At 36.2% G+C, this 26167-nt stretch overlaps 1 protein-coding gene across 2 annotated transcripts in view; it reads left to right on the top strand.

Annotated features, from left to right (window-relative positions):
* The first annotated feature begins 4961 nt into the window (after window positions 1-4961).
* The window catches only part of barc (RRM1_TatSF1_like and RRM2_TatSF1_like domain-containing protein barc), a 133927-nt gene continuing 112721 nt past the window's right edge, over window positions 4962-26167 (top strand). The window contains exons 1-2 of one of the 2 annotated variants that reach the window (XM_090412039.1): window positions 4962-5055; window positions 16520-16717. In XM_090412039.1, coding sequence (XP_090268165.1) covers window positions 16559-16717 — 159 coding nt within the window. In that variant the 5' untranslated portion in view covers window positions 4962-5055; window positions 16520-16558. Of the gene's footprint in view, window positions 5056-5081; window positions 5411-16519; window positions 16718-26167 lie in introns of those variants that run through there. The other variant, XM_090412040.1, reaches the window with a different exon arrangement.

Genomic DNA, 26167 nt, shown 5'->3' with positions numbered 1-26167 from the left:
AACACCAACTTGACAATAGAAACAATGCCTACAAAGGCATTGTTTGGAACAGGAACAGTCTTTGTAAGGAACAGTCTTTGTAAAGTGACACGGTCTTGAACCAAAATCGATCATGAAGTATCAGAACAACTAAACCAAAGAATTCTGGTTGAGAGAAAGAGAATCATTATCACTGTGAAATCAATACAGAAAAAACGTTCAGTTCAAGAACAATATCACTTTGAGCAAAATATTGACGAAAATCCCAAATCAGTGTTGAAAGCCTGAAAACAGAAGGAACAATTGAGTTCTGTATGCTGTCTTTATTATATTCCAAAGGAATATAATAAAAACGCTAACTAGATAAATGATATTGAAAAATAATTGAACAACATTCAGATTGAAGATCTTGTCTTCTAAAATTAACATAAACGACAAAAGGCATGCTAAGAAAGTAAAAGAACTGAAATGCACAAAACAAAGATGAATTGCGTGGTTTTTTCTCAAGTCCTTGGCAAAATAACAAAGGTCAAACTCATGCTCGATCTGCTCAACAATTTGACAAACTGTTGCAAGTAGGCTTCAATGAAGAGTGAATGAGAGCCGGTAGGACCATTCTGATTTTAGAAAACAAAGAAAAGGATCTGTTCCAAGTAATTATCATCCAATAACTTGCCTGCCAATAACATATAAGTTATTAACTGGACTTCTAGCAAATTCGATGAATTAATAACTATCATGACACCAGCTTTTTCCTATTGAACAAGAGCGATGTTGCAGAAACTCATGCGAAAAAATTGAAAATACGAAAAGCAAACTTATATATGGTTGGATTGATTACCAGAAAACATTCGATTGCTTGCTAGATAGTTGGATTAAAAAATGTCTAGAAATTTTTGGAGTGAGAACAAACATCAGAAAATTTCTAGTAGCCATCAGGACCACATGGAAAACTCAACTAATAGTCAATGCAGATAATCTCTGTAAAATGAATATCAAGAGAGGAATTTTACAAGGTGATTCACTTTGTAAAATTACCTTTACCTTTATTGTTAATCCTAGCACCGATTCCTCTACATTTATTCGAAAGAAAATTAGATCCAGATATCAAACAAGCTAATAGGAAAAATATCACATCTGTTATAAATCGATAATCTTAAACTATACGGAAAATTATCCAGAGAAATTGAGTCATTGCTCAATATAATCCAAATCATCAGTGAAGACATTTCTATGCAGTTTGAACTTGATAAATGCGCAACGCGCTCCATAGTTCGAGGCAAAATAACAAAAGTCAAAGAAATTATATTTACAAATGGAAGGAAAATTAAAGCCTTCAGCAAGTAAAGAAAAAAGTAAAAGAAAGAAACGGAGTCTGATTATCTGAAAACAGTCAGAAAAGTTCTTTCTAAAGACCAAACTGAATGAAAGCTATAACGTTAAGAGTAATCAATACATGACTTATCCCGTGTAATCACATACATACAGTAATCACGATAATTGTCTAAATACAAGCCTATTTGGATGCACTTGATGGTTAAACACAAACATTAATGACAACGAATGATCATTTGCACCCACGCAGTGATGATGTATGTTGATTATACATAGCCAGGAAAAGTGGAAAACGTGGCCTTTTACAAGTCAATCAAACACTAAAAAAAGCGAGCGTTAACTGATTAAATCAAAGTAGACAGAAAGCACAGAAAATATGCTAACTTCAAAAAATTGTGAATATAATAGATTAAAGAAAACCAGTGTAAGGCGAGAGAAATGGAAAAAACATAAAGGTACGAAAAATAAGGCACTCAGTGGTCATAAGGCACTTGAAGTCAAAGTCCACAGCCGCTTAACTTGGCAATGAATTCATCAGTGCAATATCAAGAAAGAGACAGTTCTGAAACTTGCTGCTCAAGAATAAGCACTACAACCGAATTCAATTCAGGCGAAGATAGAAGAGATCCCTAACGATATCAAATTCCAACTGTGTAGAGATAAAGAAGAGACGATGGTCCATCTAATTATTTCTTTCGGTGCGATTGCTATAAATATATTCATGATCGAGTTGTGTGGGAAATATAATTTCCCAATTTGAAAAATTCCTTGGGACATATAGTTGAAATTGTTATTGAACATGAAAAAGCAAAGATATTATTATTATTATTATTATTATTATTATTATTACTTGATACCTTCAGGGAGTCCAAGGACTCATCGTGGTAGGGCACACTACTCTACTTCGCTAAATACATCTCATCCTCTCCACTACTACTTAATTCTCCAAGTACTACCATCAACGCCATCTATCGACCGTCATCACCAACAACAGTATTTTTGGTCTGTAAATTGCGTATGTTCTGAAGGCCGATTTGTCTGTATTACGGACTACAGAATCTTGAGGCACCAAGATTATAGTTCGACTTCGCTGCAAAATACCAGATCATGAGCCATAGAAAAAAGTCAGTTAAATCTTTCGATGGCTTTGATAAAAAGAAATGTTAATAACATTTTCCAAGACATACCCCGACTACAGCCATAAACCTTATTAATCAGCTCATATAATTGTAACTTTATTATAGCATCACAGAACGACTATACCTGGCATTATACGGAAAATACAGAAACAATATGTTTGGATATTGCTATATCCAAACACATCTCTCCAATATGAAAAGCGTGTATCATGATTCAGCAAACTTTAGTACATTTTTCTAATGTTATTTTTGATTCAATATATCGGAATTCCTGGTTGACAGAATTCAGTGTTGCACGAGGGGAGAAATCATCCTTCCTGGTTAAAACACTGAATTCTGTCTAACAGGAATTCAGATATATTGAATCAAAAATAACATTAGAAAAATGTACTAAAGTTTGATGAATCATGACACACTTTTCATATTGGATGGATGTGTTTGGATATGGCATCGTAAATGCGTACTTTACTTAATCCTTCCTCTTCTACCTTTTACGGTGTCAAGGTTATTCTTAGACTTTGAAACCGCAGGTGGATAGCTCTAGGGCTACCAGTGTGTCCTGTGTCTGTAGATGCGTGTGTTCACAGGGACAGTTTGCCTGTTCTGAGGGATGAAAAACCCGAGGTTCTGGTTGAAAAAAGCCCTACCTCTGTATGAGATCGGCCAACTCACCTTTCGTCTAAAGATCAGATAAAGGTTCCTCACGTCATTGACGGGAATCGAACCCAGATCTTTCCTACCAAAAAGGAAAGACCAAAGGGCTTCATCTATAATGACTCTGAGCTACAGAGGCTACAAGTATAATGTAATTTGCAAATTGCACCAGGTCATCTAGTAAGGGTGGTAATAGTGGTGCCATGATATGGTGATGTTTACTCTGCTTTAGAACTAGACAGCTTGTGGTCATGATGGAAAAAACGAACACCAAACCTTTTATTGCCATTCCATAAATTCTCATGCTGTCAGTCTATTTTGAAAATGACCAAGTTGTGTATAAACACGATAATGTGCCATGATTGTAAGATATCAAAGAATGTGGTGAAACTGTTTGAGGAAATGAATGGCATACACAGGGCCGGTCTGAGAGTATCTGATGCCCCTAGGCAAAGAAAATTTAAGCATCCCTATACATTGTCTCTCTCTATATATATTTTGTCACACTCACACAAGCACACGTACTTACACATGTGGATATTTATAAAAATAATATCATTCCCTGCTCATCTTGGGACAGATGAGCAGGGAATGATATTATTTCCAGAAGGAGGAAAAATCTCTGCACTTGAGGTTAAGTATACAAGAGTGGAAGAAATGGAGAAAGGCGAAAACAAGTAGGATCATCAGTGAGCACCAGGACGGCTTAACTTATAATTTATTATTATTATTAATCAAGGTTTTACTAATTTTTTTCGAAGGTTGTAATTTTCCCCCGAACTACGTAGCAAAATCTGGCACCCCTAAGCGATTGCCTCGGTTCGCCTAATGATAAAACCGGCCCTGGGCATACAAAGGTTACATGGGACATCACACAGTTCCAGTTTGAATATAGAGCACCTCTAGAATGAGGTTGAACGTGGGTTTCTTTGAAATTACACGTGTTGGTTTGGTTTTATAGCCAAACGAACACGTCTAATTTCATGTCAGGAATATTTTCTGTAGTATGGCCACTTTGGTGATGGAATTAGACAAACATGAACCTCTTTTAGCAACATAAAATAAACCACTTAATAAATAAATATATCCGAGAAATAGGCAGCACTCATCGCTAGCTTTTTTTGGAAATTGGTTGATGGCCTGTTTTCAGCTTCCGCATTGCGAGAAACTGAAAATAGTGTGAACAGAATTAAGGCAGTATGAACAGAAAAGCGACAAATAATACAGAAGACAAACACTACCACTCATATTCTTCATCTTAGTTAATGGTGATGGAATAGTATTAAAAAAAAAAAACTCGAATTTCACGTGACCAGATTACAGTCGTTATTCTGCTGAGCTAGTTCAATAGACGTTACTACGAGATGCCGTAGATAATGTTTAGTAACATATAGTTCAATGGCTGCTTAGGAGAGTGTAAACTGTAATTGCGACCCAAGGTTACTAGCAATGTATTCAGGTTGTGAACATAATGGATTCGCCAGACACTTATGTGTCCAAAGAATTTTTACAACATAGTGCATGGTAATAGCTCAGATTCCAGGGCATCTAAAAAGTCCTAAAATATTACTCGATGTTAGTCTCAATATCGAAGTACTGAAAAAAGGAATACTTTTGAATAATTTTTGTGACTTGAACAGGCATCTATAACTGACTACAGTTCAACTGATAAAGTACGTGAAAGTATTGAAAGCTGTATTATTGTTATTTAATCTACAGCTGCTCTAAAACTTAGCAAAACATTGCTTTCCTAAGAACTATGTTAAGTAATTCTAACATAAAACATTGGTAATTTTCTCTATGCGGATTCGTCCTTCTGCAGTATGGCTTACTGTGCCGCCACCTATTATAAACGTTGATCGCCGCTTCTGAAAATGTTTTCGAAGTCAATATTTTGATGTATTTCATGATTGTCCGATATTATTATTTATTAAGAACGCTTGAGAAGGTTAGTTGTGAAAGGAAGGTGTTTGTTATCCACTGTTGTAATTGCTATAGCTAATGACAATTGATTACATAAGTTTGATTTTTTGCACAAAAATGAGAAATTGCGCATGTGATTTATTGGTGTAATTTTTGTATATATCTCTCTGACGTTACATTTTATATCAGTACTGCATGAAATCTAAGAAATACTTATATTATTGAAGTAGGAAGAAACTTGAAATCTCAGACTGACTTCCAAATTTTTTTTTTTTTTATAATCTTTAATGCATTTCGATATGTGTTTTTGACTTTGCACTGCTTATTTACCACGGGAAATTCTACAGAATTTTCGATATACAGTTTTTGAGTTTGTAGTAGTAAGTATAGATGCATTCATTGCAGTACTATATGCTTTTGAATTCACATCAAGCTTTATGAATATTTGGACAGCAGATACGCTTAATTCCAATCATTCGTTCTTTTGGTACACAGAACTGCAGGTTTTGCTAATATTCAGAATGTAAATTTTTACTCACGTAGTTTTATAGTCCGTATAAAACCCATTTTACATCAGTATAAAATGTTATATACTTTACATTAAGAAACCCAATATTGTTTTTAAGAAACAGAGGGCAGGCTGCATTTTTTTTTAATTTCTTTTCAAGTGTTGTTTGGATATGTATTGAAAAATGTTTCACAGTTTATTATTCTACAATATGTACATTTCCCATTGAAAACCAAAAATAAGATGAACAGATTAGGAAATTTAATTCAGTGATTTGTTTTCTATTTTTAGCCCATTAATGGGTTCTCCCTGAAAGGCCAAATGAAACTCAAGATACATTAAAAATATTGAAAAATATATTCCTTAGCAAAGAATGACATCTTTCAAGTATCATTGTATGTACTGAGTTCACATATGCAACACTGTGCATGGTAAAGGTAGAGCAATCATTGTGTATTTGCAGAAATGCTAACACAATCACAAGCTGTGTCTCTTAGTGAAATATTTTCTTTCACTTAGTTGAAATTATAAAGCCAGTGTCTTGCACATGAGTAATATCCTAGTAACAGTTTGTGCTGAAAAAGATTATTTTATGTAAATGTGATGTAATCGCCATAAAGTTGAAATATCATGAAAGATTATTTTGATAAAATATCTCATAAGTAAAACAAAGCCAAAATTTTTCATACTTATATGCAAAAATCACGTTCCCACTTTTTAATATTTTTTGATGTTTGGAACATGCAGCTTTCACAACAAGTCAGCAGTGGTATAAAAAGAGAATAAAATTTGAGAAATGCAGTACTTACTGACAAAACACAGAGGGGAGAAAGTTATCAGTAATGATGACAATGAAACTTTATATATATATATATATATATATATATATATATATATATATATATATATATATATATATTAAACTTGCACACAGGTTGTAAGACTAATAGGACATCAGTGCCATCTGTGGGTAGAGGGAGTAGAAAGAATCTTTTGTGTTTTCTGAACAGCTGTATGTCGTAGAATTTGGGAAAACAGAGGAGCTTCCAGAATGAAGAGAAAGAAGTTGGTTCTGTCCAGTAGCTATAGTTTTGGAAAGAAGTGGAGAAATGATAGTGGTCAGCTCAGTGGAACATTTTCCATGGAAATACTTATAGAAGAGACTTTGAGTATAAACAGAACTCTGTGAGTGAGTGAATGATGAGTGAAAGAAAGTGATCATGAATTAATCATCTGGTCCTCTTCTGGATAGCATCAAGCAGTCCTAAGAAAGCTTTAGGTGCAAATGTGTAAACAATATTCCAAGGTTGGGTGGACTTGCAATTTATATAATATTAGAAACTGTAAAACTGATAAGTAGTAATTTGAGTGAAAAGTATACCAGGTTTCTTGGAGGCTGGAGGTCTAAGATCCCCAAAAGAAAATCTTCCTGTTTGGAGAGTGGGTGTTATAAAAATGAAGTGAGCACTTTCTTCCAAAAGATGAGTCAGCACTATGTTTTGATAGCATTGAAGCTCGCAGATTATTTTCACTTCCACAGAAAGATAGCAAGGACATCATTGTGCACTACAGGGTTTTTGTAGTGAAGAAGAATGGAATTTGTATCTATAGAGAGGAATCCTATGCATAGATGAGGAATTCTATCTATGAATCAGATTTAAGGTCAGTGAGAGAGAGAGAAGATTATTTATATGCAGGAGAAAGAGAGTTAGTGAAAGTACAGAGTCCTTGGAGTACTCCATCATTGGTGGAGAAATCTGAGGAGAGAAAGCTATTAATCATGACACATGTTGAATGACCAGAATGGAAGCTGGCACCCCAGTTGCAGAGGATAGCAAGCACACTCATAAGATGGTAGTTTGTTAAGCACACTTCTGGACTAGATCCAATTGAATGCCTTAGAAATGTCAGCAGTGACTACATAAGTTTTTTCCAAACTTTTCCATAGCCTCAGGCCCAGTCTGGTGGCAGTGACTGTTTTGTTAGTCACTAATTAATTGGTGGCCTCCTGGTGGTGAAGAGATTCGATGGTAGTTGGGCACTCTTGGACAAGGTACATCAGAGTGAACATATGCATAAATCCCACCTTTGCTATGGAATGAAAGTAGTCAAAGAATGTGTAACTGGGAAAGCTGAGATGAGTAGCACTTGGAGGAGTAGAAATTTGGGTTTCTGTTGGGAAAAGTAGGTGGGATTTTGGAGATGGAAATAGACATTGCTAAGTTTTGAACTGAAGCCACGTTCATGGGTGTAGTGTATTAGGAAGGTTCTGCAAGGTTTGCTGTTGACTGCATGAGTCATGCACAGTCTATATGCAAAAATGGAGTTCAAGTTTCTGTGCTGGTTAGTAGTAGGACTGGATTTTCACATTAGTATCTTTTTTTTTTTTAAAATAATTGATTGGCAATGCATCATCTCCACTTTATCATTTTTCTTCCAGTTGTTGCTCTACACATAAGTGAGAACTGAATGGGCTCATACTTGTGACGTAGTAACTTCTGACATGTTATTCACAGCAATTATGAATGCTGATCTGCAAATGAAGTGTGTAAATGAAGGATTTACATAGTGTAGATGCATGGTCTGCATCCAAGTAATCCAATGAGCCATTTTGGCTGTTTCTGCAGTATTAGGCCTCTAAATTTACCTCACTGTTCCCAATTAACCCAGATTCCTAGCCTTATCAACTTCCTGAAGTCCACTTTTATAAATGTAGTTTGGTAGCTGCTTATCTTTATCACTCCAAAGTGTTTTGTAATTTTACATTTTGACACTGACGAGTGGCAAAATGTAAGGTTATGCATCCAGGGTTATTAAACTTTCAACCAATTATCTTTTGCCTATACTGCTAATTTATTTAAATCATTTTGCAGGATAACTCCACCTTTATTGACTATTCTCTACCCAGTTTGGCACCTTCAGTAAACTGAATATTTCCCATTAAATCATTTCCTATATGATTGAGGTACAAATTAAATTAGACTGGTGTGACTACAGATCCCTGTGGCACACTGCTGGTCATCTCCCTTATTTGTATCACTAACTTCATATCAATCTCATTTACCTCAATTTATGTAACAGACTTATATGTAGTATCCTGTCATATGCTGTTGCAAAGTCCAGAAGCACATTCACATAGCCATTTTTTATCCATCCATAGATCTCAAATCATTATCCATCGCAGCTGTTATTTATTATAAAAAAAAAAGTGAGTAAATTACTAAGGTCAGACTTATCCTTCACGAAACCACGCTCTCCTCTCATAGAGTATCATATGCCCATTTTGCTGTGGGCATAGGATATTGTTTTTATGTGGAGTTGAATTTGTCACTTGGAGGCCTGAAGTTGCTTTAAAAAGTTCAGTGTATGGTCTCTAGAGCAGCATTTTTGCACCATCTAAAAAAAACTTTTGAATATATATATATATATATATATATATATATATATATATATATATATATATATATATATATATATACACAAATTTCTTAGTGTTCTTAAAGTATTAATGTACTATAGGTTTACAAAGATCTTTCATGGATGGGAGTTGCATGGAGGGGAAAAAAAAACTGTAAACGTTAAGGTTTGGGCATGTTTTAGACATGATGCTGATTCCTAAAAGGGTTGGTTTTTTTTGTTTTTTTTTGTAGAGGATGGAGGTTCATCCATGTAGAAAATCTGCTAAGTGTGATTAAGTCACCAGATGAATTGTAATTAACATCCAGATTTGGTATAATTATTGTTCTATGTTACTCTTTCCTTCCATTAAATTATAGCACAAATAAGTACATGCTCACTTTTATGACCTAATTGGTTCTGGAAATCATCATTAAATGAGCCATCATAAATCAAACCTTAATTTCCTACAGGTTCCTTGTTGTGAATTGGGACTACATTCCTGGAAATAAAGTTTGAACTATAACTATAATATAAACTTTTTGCTTATACTTTAAGATAGTGCCTATATAGACATGTTCATTTTAGATTCATCAAAACTTAAAATTTCATGTTTCTCTTTTAATGTTATTTGAATAATTTATTTATTTATCTGTTATTTATTACTGCTTCTTTAATACCAATTATATATTTGGTTTAATCCTTTATCCAAGTGTAAGCAAACAAAGTTTGCGCCTGAAGTATTTTCAGGACTGGGGCAACTCGTGGTAAAGGTCGGATAAGTTTTGAACAATTGCCTTATATCCCATAATGCAAAGCACATCTCCTTGCTGACATGTATATTGCTATGCATTAAGGGAAGGGTCACTACGCAGACCAGTTTCGACCTTTATTGAGGTCTTGCCAGTGGGAGCCAGACCAGAGGTGGTGATACTAAGGTGGAAGTAATGCATAAGTCATATCACCATATACCTAAGGCAAGTGATCAGAACTTATCCTGCTTTTACCACAAGTTGCCCCAGTCCTGAAAACACTTAAGGCACAAACTTTGTTTGCTTACACTTGGATAAAGGATTAAACCAAATATATAATTGGTAGTATAGCCAAGTGAAAAAACTTCCATCATTCTTCTTTAATAATTTTGTATTCCCAAGTTCACTTTTCCTCTTTTCAGACGATTGAAGTCATAAATATGTAGTTGTATTGTAAATAATTTTAAATAAAACTGAAAATAAAAGAAGACCGAGGAGAATAACAGTTTGTCTCATCCACAGACTCTATGGAGATAATTTTATGGTCAATATATTAACACTAATTCACAATGCACCTGTAAAGCAATCTCAGAATGCAAATTTGTATGCATTATTTTGTGATGTAAAACAGTTATTGCATAAAAAATAAATGATGATTTGCTGCTCATAAATAATACATACTAGTTAAAATGTTTTATTCTTGGTTGTTTGCTGTGTTTTTTTGTCATTCAGTAACTTGCTGTTGATGTAGTTACATCTCATTTGTGTGTAGCCCAGCACTTAATACAGTCATAATAGAAAATTTATTCCAGTCATAAAGGAGGGGGGGGGATAAAGCTAGTGATTAAAAAAAAAGCAGGAGATACTGCATCTCTCAACAAACAGTACTTGTGTGATAATTCTTTGTTTCTGTGATACTAGTATACTCTTCTCTGGAGCAGCTATGGACTCTTTTCAGTTAATGTTATTGGATATTATTATTAACATTTGACCTCCATGGAGTCAGAGACTCATAACATTGTGTTCAATATTGTGTACACATTGAACACAATGCTCATCTAATAATGCCTTAAGCTGATTCAATGTGTTTACACCCACAACACACTCAGGCAATGCATTCCACTCACCAACCACTTCATGCAAGGAACCTACTCCTCATTCCTCTGCTCACATCCTCCTTATACAGTTTCCAGCAATGGCCTCTTGTTCTACTCCCCTCTCCCATTCTTTGAAAAATCTCTTCCATGTCAACCCGATAACAACCCCTGACTAGCTTATATGTCTCGATCATATCCCTCTCCCCTCTTCCTCCTGTTCATGAGACTCTGTAACTTACATTTTCTCAATCTGTCCTCATACTCCACATTTCAAAGACTACTGTGACTACCTTTGTGAATCTTCTCTGGACCCTTTCCAGCATATCCTCATCATCATGAAAACCTGGTGACCAAATCTGGACACAATAATCCATATGAGGCCTGATCAAGGCCTTATAGAATGAATCGTAACCTCTCTATTTCTGCATGTCAGGGTCCTTCGCATCATTGCCATTATCCGATGTGATGTCCTCATAACTTGTGCAATATGGCCCCTGAATTTCAGGTCCTTGTCCACCATCACTCCTAGATCTCTCATCTCCTTTACTTGTGTTACAGTTTCCCCACCAAGTGTATACTTTGCATCCCATCGTTGCTTACCAAATCTCAAAGCTTTACACTTTGCAACATTGAACTGACAGTTTCCACTTACCTGCCGATTCATGCAATCTATTCAAGTCCTCATGTAAGGCCATAACATCCACTTGACTCTGCATTGCTCTCCCCAGTTTTGCATCATCTGCAAACAGCTTGATATCACTAGTTATACCCAACCCAATATCATTAACATACAAATTGAACAACAGTGGCCCCAAAACTGACCCCTGCTGCTCATCGCTAGTGACCTTTCTGTTTTGGGATACTGCACCCTCATATACAACTCTCTGATACTATCCAACAGCTAGTCACTGATCCAACTCAGAAGTCTGTTATCCAATCCCATCTGTTTCAATTTATTTAAGAGCTTGTCATGTGGCACTCAATCAAAAGCCTTTGATAGACTGCTTCTTATTATGGTACAAAAGTAGATAAGTGAAACATGATCTCTCCTTAACAAATCCATGCTGATAACCACTGAGAATACTGCTGTTATCAACCCATTTCTGTATCCTACTCTTCTCACTAATTTCTCCAGTACCTTCACAACTCCAGATATACATACTGACCTATAATTTGAAGCCTTATAATTTGAAACCTTTAATGCATTAGGACAATTTTACCCTCTTCCACTCCCTCGGCACCTGTGCTATTGTACAGGAGATTAAACAGACATGCCAATGCTACTGCCAATTCCCTGGAACATTCCCTTATGATGTGTGATGATATGTCATCATATCCTATTGCCTTATTGACATAAAGGTTATTTATTTTCTCAAATACCTCCTGCTCAGTCACAGTTAAGCCATCCCCTCGTATGTCCTCCACGCTTAATTTCCTCGTGATTCTACCCTAATCAGGAGGAAGCACCCTTATAAATTGATCACTGAATACCTCAACTATGTCTTCTGCAACAGTTACCATTCTATCACTTTCGTCCATTAACTTCATCTTACCATGATCATTCTTCCTTCTATTTGCCACATATCTAAAAAAAATTGTCTAGGGTTTTCCTTTGCCTGATATGCCAGTTTCTGCTCATACTCTACTTTTACTTTCCTTACTGAGTCACCCTCCTGGCTTGTTCTTTATACTCTTCATGTGACTGATTATTACCACTATTCATCTTGTATTTCCTCCAAAGTACTTTCTTTTTCCAGATTTCATGCTTAAGTTCCACATTCATTGATTTTACACCCACCTTATTCAGCCTTTTGGCCTTTGGAATACATTCGCACATTGATGCTGTTATCTATTTCTTTGTCAGTTCCCATGCAGCATTTATTTCCTTACCCTCAACTCCTCGTTCCATGTTCCGTTTTTGCAACTTTTTCTGTAACCTTCACTTCTACATCTTTGCATTCTTTTACTCCCTCCATTTCTCTTGCTTTCGTTTCATTCCCGCTTTTCACAACATTTTCCTTAACTCTTGCTTCTACATCCTTGCATTCTTTCACTTCCTGTGTATCTGATCGAGTTTTATTGCATGTGTACAAATCAAAAATCAACTTATATTCTGTTAAACAGTTTAATGAATGGTTAATAACTTGGTTTATATACTAAACGGTATTTTTTTAAATTATTGTTAATGGATTTTTTTAATGTGACTTATGAAAAAATTATAAACCTATAGTACATTGGTACCATGGGTGAGCTAAGGATTTTTTTTTATTTTTATTACTTTTTATAGATTTTTTTTTTTTAAAAAAAGATAATACTGCTTCAAGTCTTTAGTGAGCAGAATGGTGGCCTCACACTGAACATCGAAAATCATCCACTTTAAGACAATCACAAACATCCATGCTTGAGGCTGGTGAGCCCATAGCCTGTGTTGGTGGAAGAGTAGATATGTTAATTACTTGACCACCCAACCTGGCAATGAATTACAAGTTGATTTTTTTTTCTTCTGAAATTTGTATTCTTTCAGCTTAGGGAGAAGTTGGGTTTCACTGCTGTCATATTCAATCATGAGAGATTTTGTGATACTGAGAAATTGCTTTGTGAAAATAATGTCTTAACTATTTGGTCACCTTACATCTGTGTGTTGTACTAAATCAAAGAATTGTCAAATGAGGGCCTCAGGCAGTCTAAGGCTAGTATGATCGTATTAAGACAGCAGCATTAAATTTTTTTTTTTTTTTTTATATTTGGGTTTACAGTGATTCTACTGGACCTTGCTAAGGCCTTTGACAGGATACAACATGGAATTCTAATCAGTAAATTGCAGCATATGGGGATGGATATAGGGTTGGTGAGATGGATAGGAGGGTGGTTGATGAAGAGATATCAGAGAGTGAGAGTGGTTTATTCAGGAGTAGAGTTCACAAGATGGCCTGTGACTAGTGGTGTGCCGCAAGGATCTGTTCTTGGACCACTGCTGTTTAATTTGTTCATTAATGATATAGGAAAGGATCTGAGAGGAACAGTTCATTTGTTTGCAGATGATGCAAAGTTGAGTAGGACAATAGTGAATGCAGATGTCAAAATTTTGCAAGATGATTTGGATAGATTGGAGGTCTGGACTAAGGAGAATGGATGTCAATTTAATGTGGCAAAATGCAAGGTTATACATTTTGGGATGAAAAGATTAGCAGCAGTTTATTACATTGGTGGAACTGTACTCCAGGAAATTGATGAGGCAGAAGATTTAGGAGTGTTGGTGGATAAGGAGTTGAAGTTTAGGGGGCACATTGCAAAAGTGGCCAAATCAGCTCATCAAATCACTTGGTTGCTGAAGAATACGTTGACAAGCAGGTTATTGTTCCTCTGTATCGAGCCTTGATAAGACTACTGTGCCCAGATTTAGTCACCTAGGTTTCTTCTTGATGGGGAGGAGGTTGAGAGGATCCAGAGGCGAGTGACCAAGATGATTGCAGGTCTGTGGAATGAACCTTATGAGAACAGGTTGAGGATTTGTGGGTTGCAAAAATTGGTTGATAGGTGGAGGAGGGGAGATATGATTGAGACATTCAAATTACTGAAGGGTTTCTATAAAATTAATTCAAAAGATATTTTTGAGAACAGGGTGGGTTGTGGGAGGACTAGGGGACATCCAAGGAAACTGGACAAACGTGTGGTTAGTAAGGGGTGTTAGAGCTGGGTTCTTTACTTTTAGAGTGGTAAATGAGTGGAATGGGCTGCCAGAGTCTGCGGTGGATGCTGTGACAGTGAATGAGTTTAAGGTGAGGTATGATAGATACTGTATGAATGTCGAATAGTTGTGATGAATATGATTTGGGGCCTCCCTCGATGAGTCTAAGGACTCCCTGGAGTTGCCTGTAATAATAATAATATTCCCATTCTCTACACTTCCATAAAATAATATTGACCTATATTTTTCTTAGCATGTACAGGTAACCCTCGTATAACACGGATGTTAGGTTCCATAGAAATGCAGCGTTATATAAATCGCGTTATGTGAGACTCAAATCACATAGAAAAAGTAGAGTTAGGTTCCAAAATCGTTTTTTTTTTAAATATTATATAAACAATGACATATCCAGCAAAAACATATTTTTATTTAATTCAGGTAATTCATGTAAGTTAAGAAAACAAATAAATTATGAAACAAATACATAGTATAAAATTATAAAAAATTATAAATTGTACATAAACTTCATTGCACATAATGCATAAATGTTTTAGGCAAAATAAAGTGTATATTTTAATCATCATCCCTCTCTTCAAAACTAACATTTCTAAGATGTTCTTTATTTACGAGCGGCGGGATGTCGTCATCACTTGAAATCTCTTGGACATCATTTGTAAAATTCTCATTGCATACTTTGGCTGGTTTAGTTATCAACAAGTCAGTAATAAGACCTTGCTTACCACTATGCTGCAATTTTTTTATTAAGTTCATAATACGGAGCTAAACAAATATTCAACTGTCTCGTGAATTTTCCGGAGCGCTCCATTGAGAGATCATTATCCATAAAATAACTTTCTTGCTAAGTTCAATCTGTCTGCTAATTTCTTTAAACTGAATTCTTTAACGCATTCATGACAATCAGAATCTTCAGCAGAACTTTCCCCACCATTTGGTTCGATGTCATCTATTAATTGTACCAGTTCCTCCTCATTTAAATCTATTTCCCCATCAATTAATTCACTAATTTATTTTTAACCATATTGCAAAAGCGCTCTAAGTGGCCATTGCTATAAAAATAAATTTTTTACATAAATAAAAGCATTACATATTGTATGTAACTTACCAGAAAATAAAGTGTTCAGCTTGAGATTAACACACTTATGATTTTTAATGCGCTTTCCTGGCCAAAACAAAAACAATTTTCAACAATAAACACTTTATGAGGTAAGCAATTGACGTACACGCGTGCTAAAGAGTATTTCCCCTAATATAAATTCGTTACTTATAACTACATGCGCGATGACAAAAGCACTGCCATTCTCTTCACAAGACAAAAGCCATCCCACTACGGAGAAGTTAAACTTTTTAACACAGCTATCTCATGGAAATCGAGCACCAAATACCTAGGTATTCACTAGATAACCATCTCAACTTTAACTCTCACATTGATTATGCCTGCAGCAACTCAAACTCTGCAATTATACAATTTTACTCTCTTCTCAACCGAAGAAGCTGTGTCAGCACTGAAAACAGTATGGATCTACAAAGCAATCATTAGACCTACATTAACTTATGGATCTCTGGCTTGGGGTCACACCTCCCCTAGCAACATCAAAAAGCTGACTGAAAAAGAAGTTGTGGAAAAATAATCAAGAAATAACTAGTAAAATAGTTCTCTTGTGATACTAGTATAAATTACTATTGAAATAACTATTATAAAATACTTGAGATTTTCAGATAACAGAAAATTGTGGTATAATAAATGATGATAGTTAATGAAACAGTATGAATCGATTAATAATGCATCTTCAGTTTGATACATAGCAACATTATGGCCAGCAGGTTATATGTATTCTTCATGTGTTTACACATTAATGTCTTCTATTTTTAAAAATTTAATATATTTTATCAATGTCATATAGCAGTTTAGTTAGTCGGGTATGAATTAAGGATTAATATAACTAGCATGAGGGACTTTTTAAGAGTCTTAGTGTCTATGTTATAAACATAATTATATTCCATTTGCTATCATTTTATTTCATTTTTAGGAATAGCTTATTTTAAGAGATTATAGTATTCAAAATACAATGAGTGATTTTGAAAAGCAGCTTGAGTTAGAGGCATTAGAGAAACAGAGAAAAGAACATGGGGAGTGGCAGTTCTCAAAAGATCCATATATATATGTTGATCCAACAGATGGTACAGTGTATGAGTGGGATTCTCAAAAGCATGCTTGGTTTCCAAAAGTAAGTATGCTGATGATACTAGAAGGCTGAAGTTAAATTTTCTTTAGAGTCAAGTTCATCTAAATATATATATGTATGTGTGTGTGTGTGTGTGTGTGTGTGTGGACTTGAATGAAGAAATTCTTTAGTATGTTATTAATCATTCATAGTTTGGAGATGAATTTTCACTATCAACTCATTGCAGTTTTAATCAGTATTTTAACCTTCATTAAAAAAAAAAAAAGAAGTGCATGTACATTTTGTTATACCTTGGCAACTTATTATAATGTTGAAAATGAGTTTCGGGCCAATTTTTCATTAGTGCTCTAAAGTTTTATAACATCGCTAAGAAACATTACACTGAATATGTTATTCTGTATGACTTATTTTTTAAGTAGATACAGAATGTTAGTAGCAAACATCATATACCTAGTTAAAAATAAGTCATAGAGAATGAAGATTTCATTCAGTTGTTTTGATCAGATTACCCATTGAAGAAATTACCTATGATTTTGCTGAATCTTTTCAAGTGTCTCAAGGTTGGTTGAACAGGTACTGTTGCTAGCAGTAGGATGTCTCTGCAAGTGTATACATGGGAAAGAACAGCAGTTATATTATATCCCAAAGATTGTGGTGTCAGTATAGTTATAGTGTAGCTGCTGTTCTCTTCCATGAAAGAAATAAGGAAAACTTTTTCCTTTCCAACAGACAAAAGGAAAAGTTTTGTCCGTGGCAACTGTCCCTAGTGGCTCTGTTAAATATCATTCATTGAAAATGTAAAGATAGCCTCTTCCTGCAATAAATCTAACCTCAGTTGCACACAGTATGTATTTGCACAAAGATTCTTCCAGTGTACATTGCATGAAACAAAACTTTGAAAATGACAATATCGACCATTGTTAATAATGTTTTGATTATTGTTAATTTTAGTTAGATTGCTGAATAAATATTAGTGAAAACATTACGAAATGTGTTCACTATGTGATTACACAAAGGTAAATTTCATTCAGATAATAATGCAGTGCTTTTTTTTCATAAGTATAAAATCTGCCACTGAATAATTGTCATAGCTGATATTGAAATAAATTATAACACAAAAGTGGTAAAAGAAATTTTGAATGGGGAAAAAAAAGTTTAAATTTATGGAAACAGTAAGACAAGGATATAAGTTTTGTAAATTATGAATGCGTATATATGTGATATCAGTATAGCTGCAGTTGCACTTATTGCATTTTTGAGATTGTATTCTGAAACAAAGTGCAAAATTTTAAGTCCTTCTTAGGGGGAAAAAAATGCCAGTTGTATGGTTTTATTATAAAAGAAACAATATCCACACCTGTATTTAGTATTTCCATCCAGTTACTGTTTAATTTTTCCAGAATTTAATTTTTGTATATTACAGAATAAATTTTTTAAGTATAAAACATTTGAATTCATTTCTGGTGTAATTTTGCAGTGCCTCATTTCATAATTTAACTGGCATGTTAAGAAATGGTACAGATGAATGGTTCCAGTGTTAACTGGCTTTCGATTAAACTTATAGTGGATGTTTATATTAATAAGCACGGTATGTTAGAAGAAAGGGAACTTGTAATATTTAGACCAAGACAATCTTAAATATGAAAACATTAGAGAATACACGAGTAATAAAGAGAAAACTTCTGAATAATAGGATTTTGTTTTAATTATTTATGCATTTTTAAATTCTGATAAATAACCTAAAAATATTGAGATCAAGCTGCATTTTATTGAATGCATGGGGAAATAGAAATCAGATGCACATTTAACTGCTTTAACTGATGTGTATAGCTCATGGTTGTTATTATTATTAACACCTTCCATAGAGTGAAAGACTCATCAATGGCAGGCAAACACTTACACACACAAACCCCATCAAACCATGCTTTAAACTCATTTAGTGTATCTGCATTCACCATACTGTCAGGTAACTGGTGTCGCACTGATTAGATCTTCGGCTTGTCGAGTGCTCCTGAAAAGATTAGTAGTATTTTGTGTTAACATTAGAAATTTTACTAGAATTTTAAGTAGTATTGTTTGCTTTTTGTTTCTTGGTGTGTCTGTGCAATTTTTGCATGTTTTCTGTTATTTTAATTATTAATTTTAAGATAACATAGCGTACATATGGCACCGATAAAGAAAAAATAGCGGCCAGGTCGCCATGTTTGTTTAAGAGTTTTGATGTAAACGAATTTATACAATGTGCTGTCTGTGAGATGTATGCCTTGCGAAGAGCAGTGGGAGTCTGGTTAGAAAGTGATAGTGGAGTTAATATGTGCAGAAAGTGTAAAGAGAATGAGGATTTCAAGCGTGTTTCGTGTGGCGAGACTGATATCGTTAACGATAGTCAGAATGTAGAAAATGGCGGTGTGCTAGAGAATTGCATGGCAGTGCCAGATAGGTGTGAGAGCGTCATTGAAAGTGTAAATGAACTTAGAAATACAGAACGAATGGATGATTTGATTGATAACGAAAATGGTGAGATAAATGCGAGTAGTGAAATTGCCCATTTGAACGGTGCAATACACAGAGCTAAAAGGCAACTGGAGCGTATGGAAAAATGTGTGTTGAACGTACTGACAAATAACTGGCGAAAGTCTGTGATGGCAAATAATAGAATGTTCATAAACGTTAATAAAATGAGGGAGCGAGTGCTGTATGGGGATTCGCTATTAAGAGGTGTAATAGTTGAGAGTTTAACGAAGTCGTACCAGCCGGGTGCGAATATAAGGGACGTCAGCGAATCTATTCGACTGCAAAAACAGAGGGTGAAAGAGATGATAATCGTGGCAGGAACAAATGATTTGAAAGAGGACAAAATGGAAATGATAGAGGATGTGTGGGAATTATTTGAGGTAGCAAAAGAGAAGACTGAGAGAGTTAGGATGGTGAGTATCTTACTGCGGTGTGACAGCGAAGTGTTTAGAAGGAGGGCCATAATTGCCAATGACTTTATGTGTGGGTTATGCATGGAGAGTGGCGTGGAATTTGTGGATGTGTGGAATGAGTTCGATGGGCGAAAGGACTTATATAAGATGGATGGGTTACATTTGAATGGAGTTGGTGTACGGAGACTTGAAAAAGTGTTGATGAATGATGTGGAAGTGGATATACAGACTCAGGGAAACTAGATTTATTAACAGGGGGAGGGAGTAGATATGCAGACTTTAGGGAGGCAGTTGAGTGTATGAATGAGTATATTATGCCCGAGCAAGTACGAAGGACAACAAATCAGAATGGGATAGTTAGTATAAGGCATCAAAGTAGGGATGGGACAAATTCTGCAATTCATGTACACTAATGCCAGGAGTATTAGGAACAAGAAGGAAGAGTTTTTGGCTATGGTTGGCACTTCCAGGCCACAGGTTGTTGGTATTAGTGAAATATGGCTGACAGAAGATGATAAAGCTAGTGGGATTGAATGCGACGGGTATAGCGTGTTTAAGAGTGACAGGGTGAATAAAAAGGGAGGAGGAGTGTTATTTATGATAGCTGATGAGTTGCAGCCAAGGAGTATAGAAGTTGAACTGCAGGATAGAGAAAAGAGCACATTTGAGGCTGTTTGGTGTGAGATAGAATCTAGCAGAACAAAATATACAATTGGGTGCTGCTATAGACCAGGTGTTGGAATAGATGGTGGGGATAGTATGCATAGGCAAATAGAAGAAATGAGTGGAAGGAAGGTAATTATTATGGGTGATTTCAATTATGGTAACATTGACTGGAAAGAGAAGAGGGCACATGGGAGGAAGGAATTGTATTTTATGCAGTTATTAAGGGACAACTATCTACGGCAATATGTAGTGGAAAATACCAGGGGACAGAGAGTGCTGGACCTTGTAATTGCAACTGAGAATGTTGTAACGAACATGACCATGTTGCCACCAGTTGGTGAGAGTGACCATAAGGTCATGACTTGGGAGGTGGCTAAAGGAGTGGAATTTACAATTAAGACAAGGTACATGTGGAATTACCGGGCTGGTAAGTATGACAAGCTTAGGTGTGTGCTTGGCTCAGTGCCATGGCATGTAAAACTGCAAGGGCTGGATGTTGATAGTGCATGGGAGGTGGTTAAGAACTGTTTGCAGGAGGCAATGGTTGACTGTATACCAAGAGTATGAATAATAAATCAAGTAAGGGTTAAATGGATGAATAACACTATTAAGCTTGAGCTGCAAAAAAAGAAACAATTGTGGAGGGAATTTAAGGAGAAGGGTGACCATCAGGCGCAGGAACAGTATAAAGCTCAGGCCAGGATGGTAACAAGGGTGGTAAGAAAAGCAAAAGCGGATTACGAAAGAAAATTGACCATGCAGGCTAAAGAGAATCCCAAACAGTTTTTTCAATATATTGCAAGTAAAAGGAAAAATGCTCAAGGTAGAATGATCTTAAAAAATGCCGAGGGTAACCGAATCAGTCGATACTGTGGAATTACTGAGCGAGCACTTTGCAAGAGTATATCTTCCAGGTGGTGACTTTGCAGGAATAGAAGAACCAACAGCTTATACTGGAATTGTGTTGAATGAAGTAGAGGTAACTAGTCTATTACAGAACCTCAATGTCAATACATCTTTGGGATTGGATGGTATACCAGCTTGTGTCGTACGTGAAGCGGCTAAAGAATTGTCAATGCCCTTGACCATTTTGTTTAATTTGAGCCTCCGGTCTGGGTCAGTCCAAAGGGGGTGGAAAGAGGGGAAAATAGTTCCGCTGCACAAAGGTGGTTCCAAGGCTGCTGTTGAAAATTACTGGCCAATCAGCATAACAGGAATCATTATCAAGGTCTTAGAGAAAATAGTCAAGAGGAAAATTCAAGATTGGATAGAAGAAAATGGGATACTGTATCGGGGACAGCATGGTTTTGTGAAGGGTAGGTCATGCCTCAGTAACTTGCTCACGTATTATAACACAGTGACAGCTGAACTGGATAAGAGTAATGGGTTTACAGTGATTCTACTGGACCTTGCTAAGGCCTTTGACAGGATACCACATGGAATTCTAGTTAGTAAATTGCAGCATATGGGGATGGACATAGGGTTGGTGAGATGGATAGGAGGGTGGTTGACGGAGAGATATCAGAGAGTGGTTTACTCAGGAGTAGAGTCCACAAGATGGCCTGTGACTAGTGGTGTGCCACAAGGATCTGTTCTTGGACCACTTCTGTTTAATTTGTTCATTAATGATATAGGAAAGGATCTGAGAGGAACAGTTCATTTGTTTGCGGATGATGCGAAGTTGGGTAGGGCAATAGTGAATGCAGATGACGTCAAAATTTTGCAGGATGATTTGGATAGATTGGAGGTCTGGGCTAAGGAGAATGGATGTCAATTTAATGTGGCAAAATGTAAGGTTATGCATTTTGGGGTGAAAAGATTGGTGGCAGTTTATTTCATTGGTGGAACTGTGCTCCAGGAAATTGATGAGGCACGAGATTTAGGAGTGTTGGTGGATAAGGAATTGAAATTTAGGGGACACATGGCAAAAGTGGCCAAATCAGCTCATCAAATCACTTGGTTGCTGAAGAATACGTTGACAAGCAGGTTATTGTTCCTCTGTATCGAGCCTTGATAAGACCCCATCCCGACTACTGTGCCCCGATTTAGTCACCTAAGTTTCTTCTTGATGGGGAGGAGGTGGAGAGGATCCAGAGGCGAGTGACCAAGATGATAGCAGGTCTGTGGAATGAACCTTATGAGAACAGGTTGAAGATTTGTGGGTTGCAAAAATTGGTTGATAGGCGGAGGAGGGGAGATATGATTAAGACATTCAAATTACTGAAGGGTTTCTATAAAATTAATTCAGAAGATATTTTTGAGAACAGGGCTGGTTTTGGGAGGACTAGGGGACATCCATGGAAACTGGGCAAAAGTGTGGTTAGTAAAGGTGTTAGAGCTGGGTTCTTTACTTTTAGAGTAGTGAATGAGTGGAATGCGCTTCCTGAGTCTGTGGTGTATGCTGTGACAGTGAATGAGTTTAAGGCGAGGTATGATAGATACTGTATGAATGTCGAATAGTTGTGATGAATATGATTTGGGGCCTCCCTCGATGAGTCTAATGACTCCCTGGAGTTGCCCGTAATAATAGTAATAGTAACGCATTCCACTGACCAGCCACTCTCTCTCTGCAAAGAACCTACTCCTTATGCCCCTGCTCACCCTGTTTATACAACTTCCAGACATGCCCTTGTTCAACTCCCTTCCCCATTCTATGAAAAATTTCTTCCACATTAAACTTATAACATCTCTTCACCAAAACTAGGGGACCAAATTTGTGCACAACAATCCATACAAAGCCTTATACAAGGGAACCAGAACCTCTTTATTTCAACAAGTTAAGGTCCTCCATCTTTGCCATAATCTGATGTGATGTCTTCACAGCTTGCACATCGTGGCCTCTGAATTTCAGATCTTTGTCTACCACCACTCAAAGGTCTCTTATCTCCTCGGTTTTCTCCAAAATTTCCCTCCCTAGTGTATACTGTACATCCTGTTGTTGCCTACCAAATTTCAGAACCTTACACCTGGCAACATTGAATTGACAGATCCATACTGTTGCCCACTCATACAATCTATTCAAGTCCTCCTGTAAGGCCACAACATCTGCTTGATTCCTCATCACTCTACCCAGTTTTGCATCATCTGCAGACAGTTGTATATCACCGGTTAAACCTATCCTAATATCATTAATATTCAAATTAAATAGCAGTGGTCCCTAAACTGACTCATATCAGACCTAGTGACTTTCCTCTTTCGAGATATTGTCCCCCCCCCCCAACCTGCTGATACCTGTCTGATAGCCATTCACCTATCCAAACCCATCTGCTTCAGTTTAGTGACCAGCTAATGGTGTATCAATCTATCAAAGCGTTTGCAAAATTTAAGCATACCACTGTATATGCATCTCCCTTGTCCAATATGTTCATCACCTTCTTATAGTACATAAGCAAGTTTGTAAAACACGGTCTGCCTATAATTTGTTGCCTTAGCCTTATTGCCACCTTTGAAGTGGAACAATTTTGTCTTTCTTCCACACAAGACTCTTGTTAAACATATAGGCCAATGATGATGCTAACTGCTTAGAACATTCCTTTAAAACACATGGTGATATATCATCAAGTCTTATTACCCTATTGACATCTAATTATTTAACTTCTCATATACCTCTTGCTTGCCCACCATTAAGTCTTCTCTCATTTCATTTCCTACATTTGAGCTTCTGACTGCCCACTGAGGATGAAACACACTGAGTACAAAATTTTAGGTCCTGAACACCTCAACTATGTCCTCTGCAGTATTCACTAATCTCAAACTTTCATCCATTAACAGCATCTTACCATAATTATTCTTCTTTCTACTTGCCCAGGGTTTTTTCTTGGTCTGATTTGCTAATTTCTGCCTGTACTGCACTTTTTCGTTTTTACCAACTGAGTCACTGGCCTGCTCTTTATACTCTTCATGCAACTAATTATTACCATTATTCATCTTGTGCCCTCCAAAGTGCCTTCTTCCAGATTCATTCTTAATCCCCTCATTCATCTATTTTACACCTACCTTATTCAGCCTTTTGATCTTCAGAATTCATTCACACATTGACGCTATTATGTATTTCTTTGTCAGTTCCCAAGCAGCATTTATTTCCTTACCAGTCAATTCCTCATTTCATTCCATTCTATAGCTCCAAGCTGGTTCCTAAGCTTGAAATAATCACCATCTGTATAGTTCCACATATATCATTTCCTCATAGACATCTTCATATGGCTAGCCACAACCCCACTCACAGTTACATCCTCTGATGAAATGATTAGATCTAAAACTCTCAGTCCTCATGTGCTCTCCTTTATGCACTGCCTGAAATAGTTGTCTCTCAAGAAATTCATTTTCCTTATTCCCAAAGTATCTATCTCTTTATTCTAATTTATACTGCCATAATTATAATTACCCTTTCTTTGTTCACTAACCAAAGTCAGTTATGCATTTCTTCATCACCATCACCCTCCACATTCCCAGGCCTATGGCAACATCCAACTAAATATCTCTTCCTGTCAATCTCCACCTCACACCACACTGCTTCAAAACCAGTGCCATGATTTCCCTCTTTTATGTTTACCTTATGTGGACATAATTCCCCTCCTGTCATCAGCAGCACTTCCCCTCCCTATTTGACCTTTCAATCCTCACAAAAAAACACTATCTTTCCAATTTTATTTCTGTTAGGATATCATCTTCATTCAGCCATGTTTCACTTATTGCAATGATATTGGGGCAAATGAACTCTATTAGTGAAACAATTTCATCTCCCTTGTTTCTGATGCTCCTGGCGTTTGTAAATAAACAGTTCACTTTTCGGTCTATAACCAGTCCTACCCAAGACACTTGGGTTGTGATTTTCCCACCACACCTGCTCTTGCCCAATCACTTTTATTACTGCTTACAACATATATCTGCTCAGCCTCAACTATGCCATTCACATTCTAATCTGTTCCATTTCTATGCTGATCATCTCTAACGTTTCCATTGCCAAGCACTACAGTCTTCTCTATACCACTCTCCTGATCTTTCACTTTACCTTTTACTTATGATCTCTTGCTTGCATCACACACTTCCATCTAACAACAGTTTTTTCCACTCATTCACTCCAAATCATGCAAATTCAGTCTATCACATCTGTATAATTCCATTCTTCCCTCAAATACATGCCATACATCCACAAACTGCACTCCCTTCTCACACAGCTCTGCATGCCATTCATGATTCTGGCTCTCTGTCTTTGCTCATCAGTCATACCTCGGAAACTGATAACCTTTCCCAGTATACTGTTTCACTCTCCTCAATAGTCTCTTGATATCCATCTTTACATTCTCTTTATGTCCACTTAATCATTTAGCAGTACACAATGTATTCTGGCACACACATGCATGATAAAATGCTCGAAAATTTATGAGAAATTAGCTCAATTGGTCTGCTCTTTTCTAAAGTACAAGAGTGCAAACTGTAAAATAAACAACTACTGTGCTTGAATATCTCTCTCTCTCTCTCTTTTGATTCAAATTAGACCATTCATTGATATATATTTGTAGTAGGTAGGTAGTTCTTTACAGACACTTAATCAAAAATAAATATTGAAAAAACTTTAAAACTGTTATGATTGATTGAAAAATGGTTTCTTGACATTAACAGTATCATTGATGTTCACTTAGTAAAAATCATTCAGTAAATCTACAGTGCTTCCTGTGATGTGGTTAATAATATATTTCTTCCATTTCCCCTTGATGAAAACTGAAGTATAGCACCTGAAACCTTGTGTTTAGTCAACTCTTGCTATAGCCAACACCATTGCAACAAATTCATCTGCTGTAATAAACTACAATGCCATTCCCTACGGCCACAATCTTTAGTTGTTCACAAAACATATCAGAAGATTCCTTCTTTCTTTTTGACCACTTGCTCACACACA

Source organism: Typopeltis vanoorti, chromosome 22, assembly GCF_054136105.1.
Source record: "Typopeltis vanoorti isolate ZY-2024b chromosome 22, IOZ_Tvanoo_1.0, whole genome shotgun sequence".
Taxonomy (NCBI): Eukaryota; Metazoa; Arthropoda; class Arachnida; order Uropygi; family Thelyphonidae; genus Typopeltis; species Typopeltis vanoorti.
The sequence above is the reverse complement of the archived record's forward strand: the minus strand, read 5'-3'. Positions and strand labels throughout refer to the sequence as shown.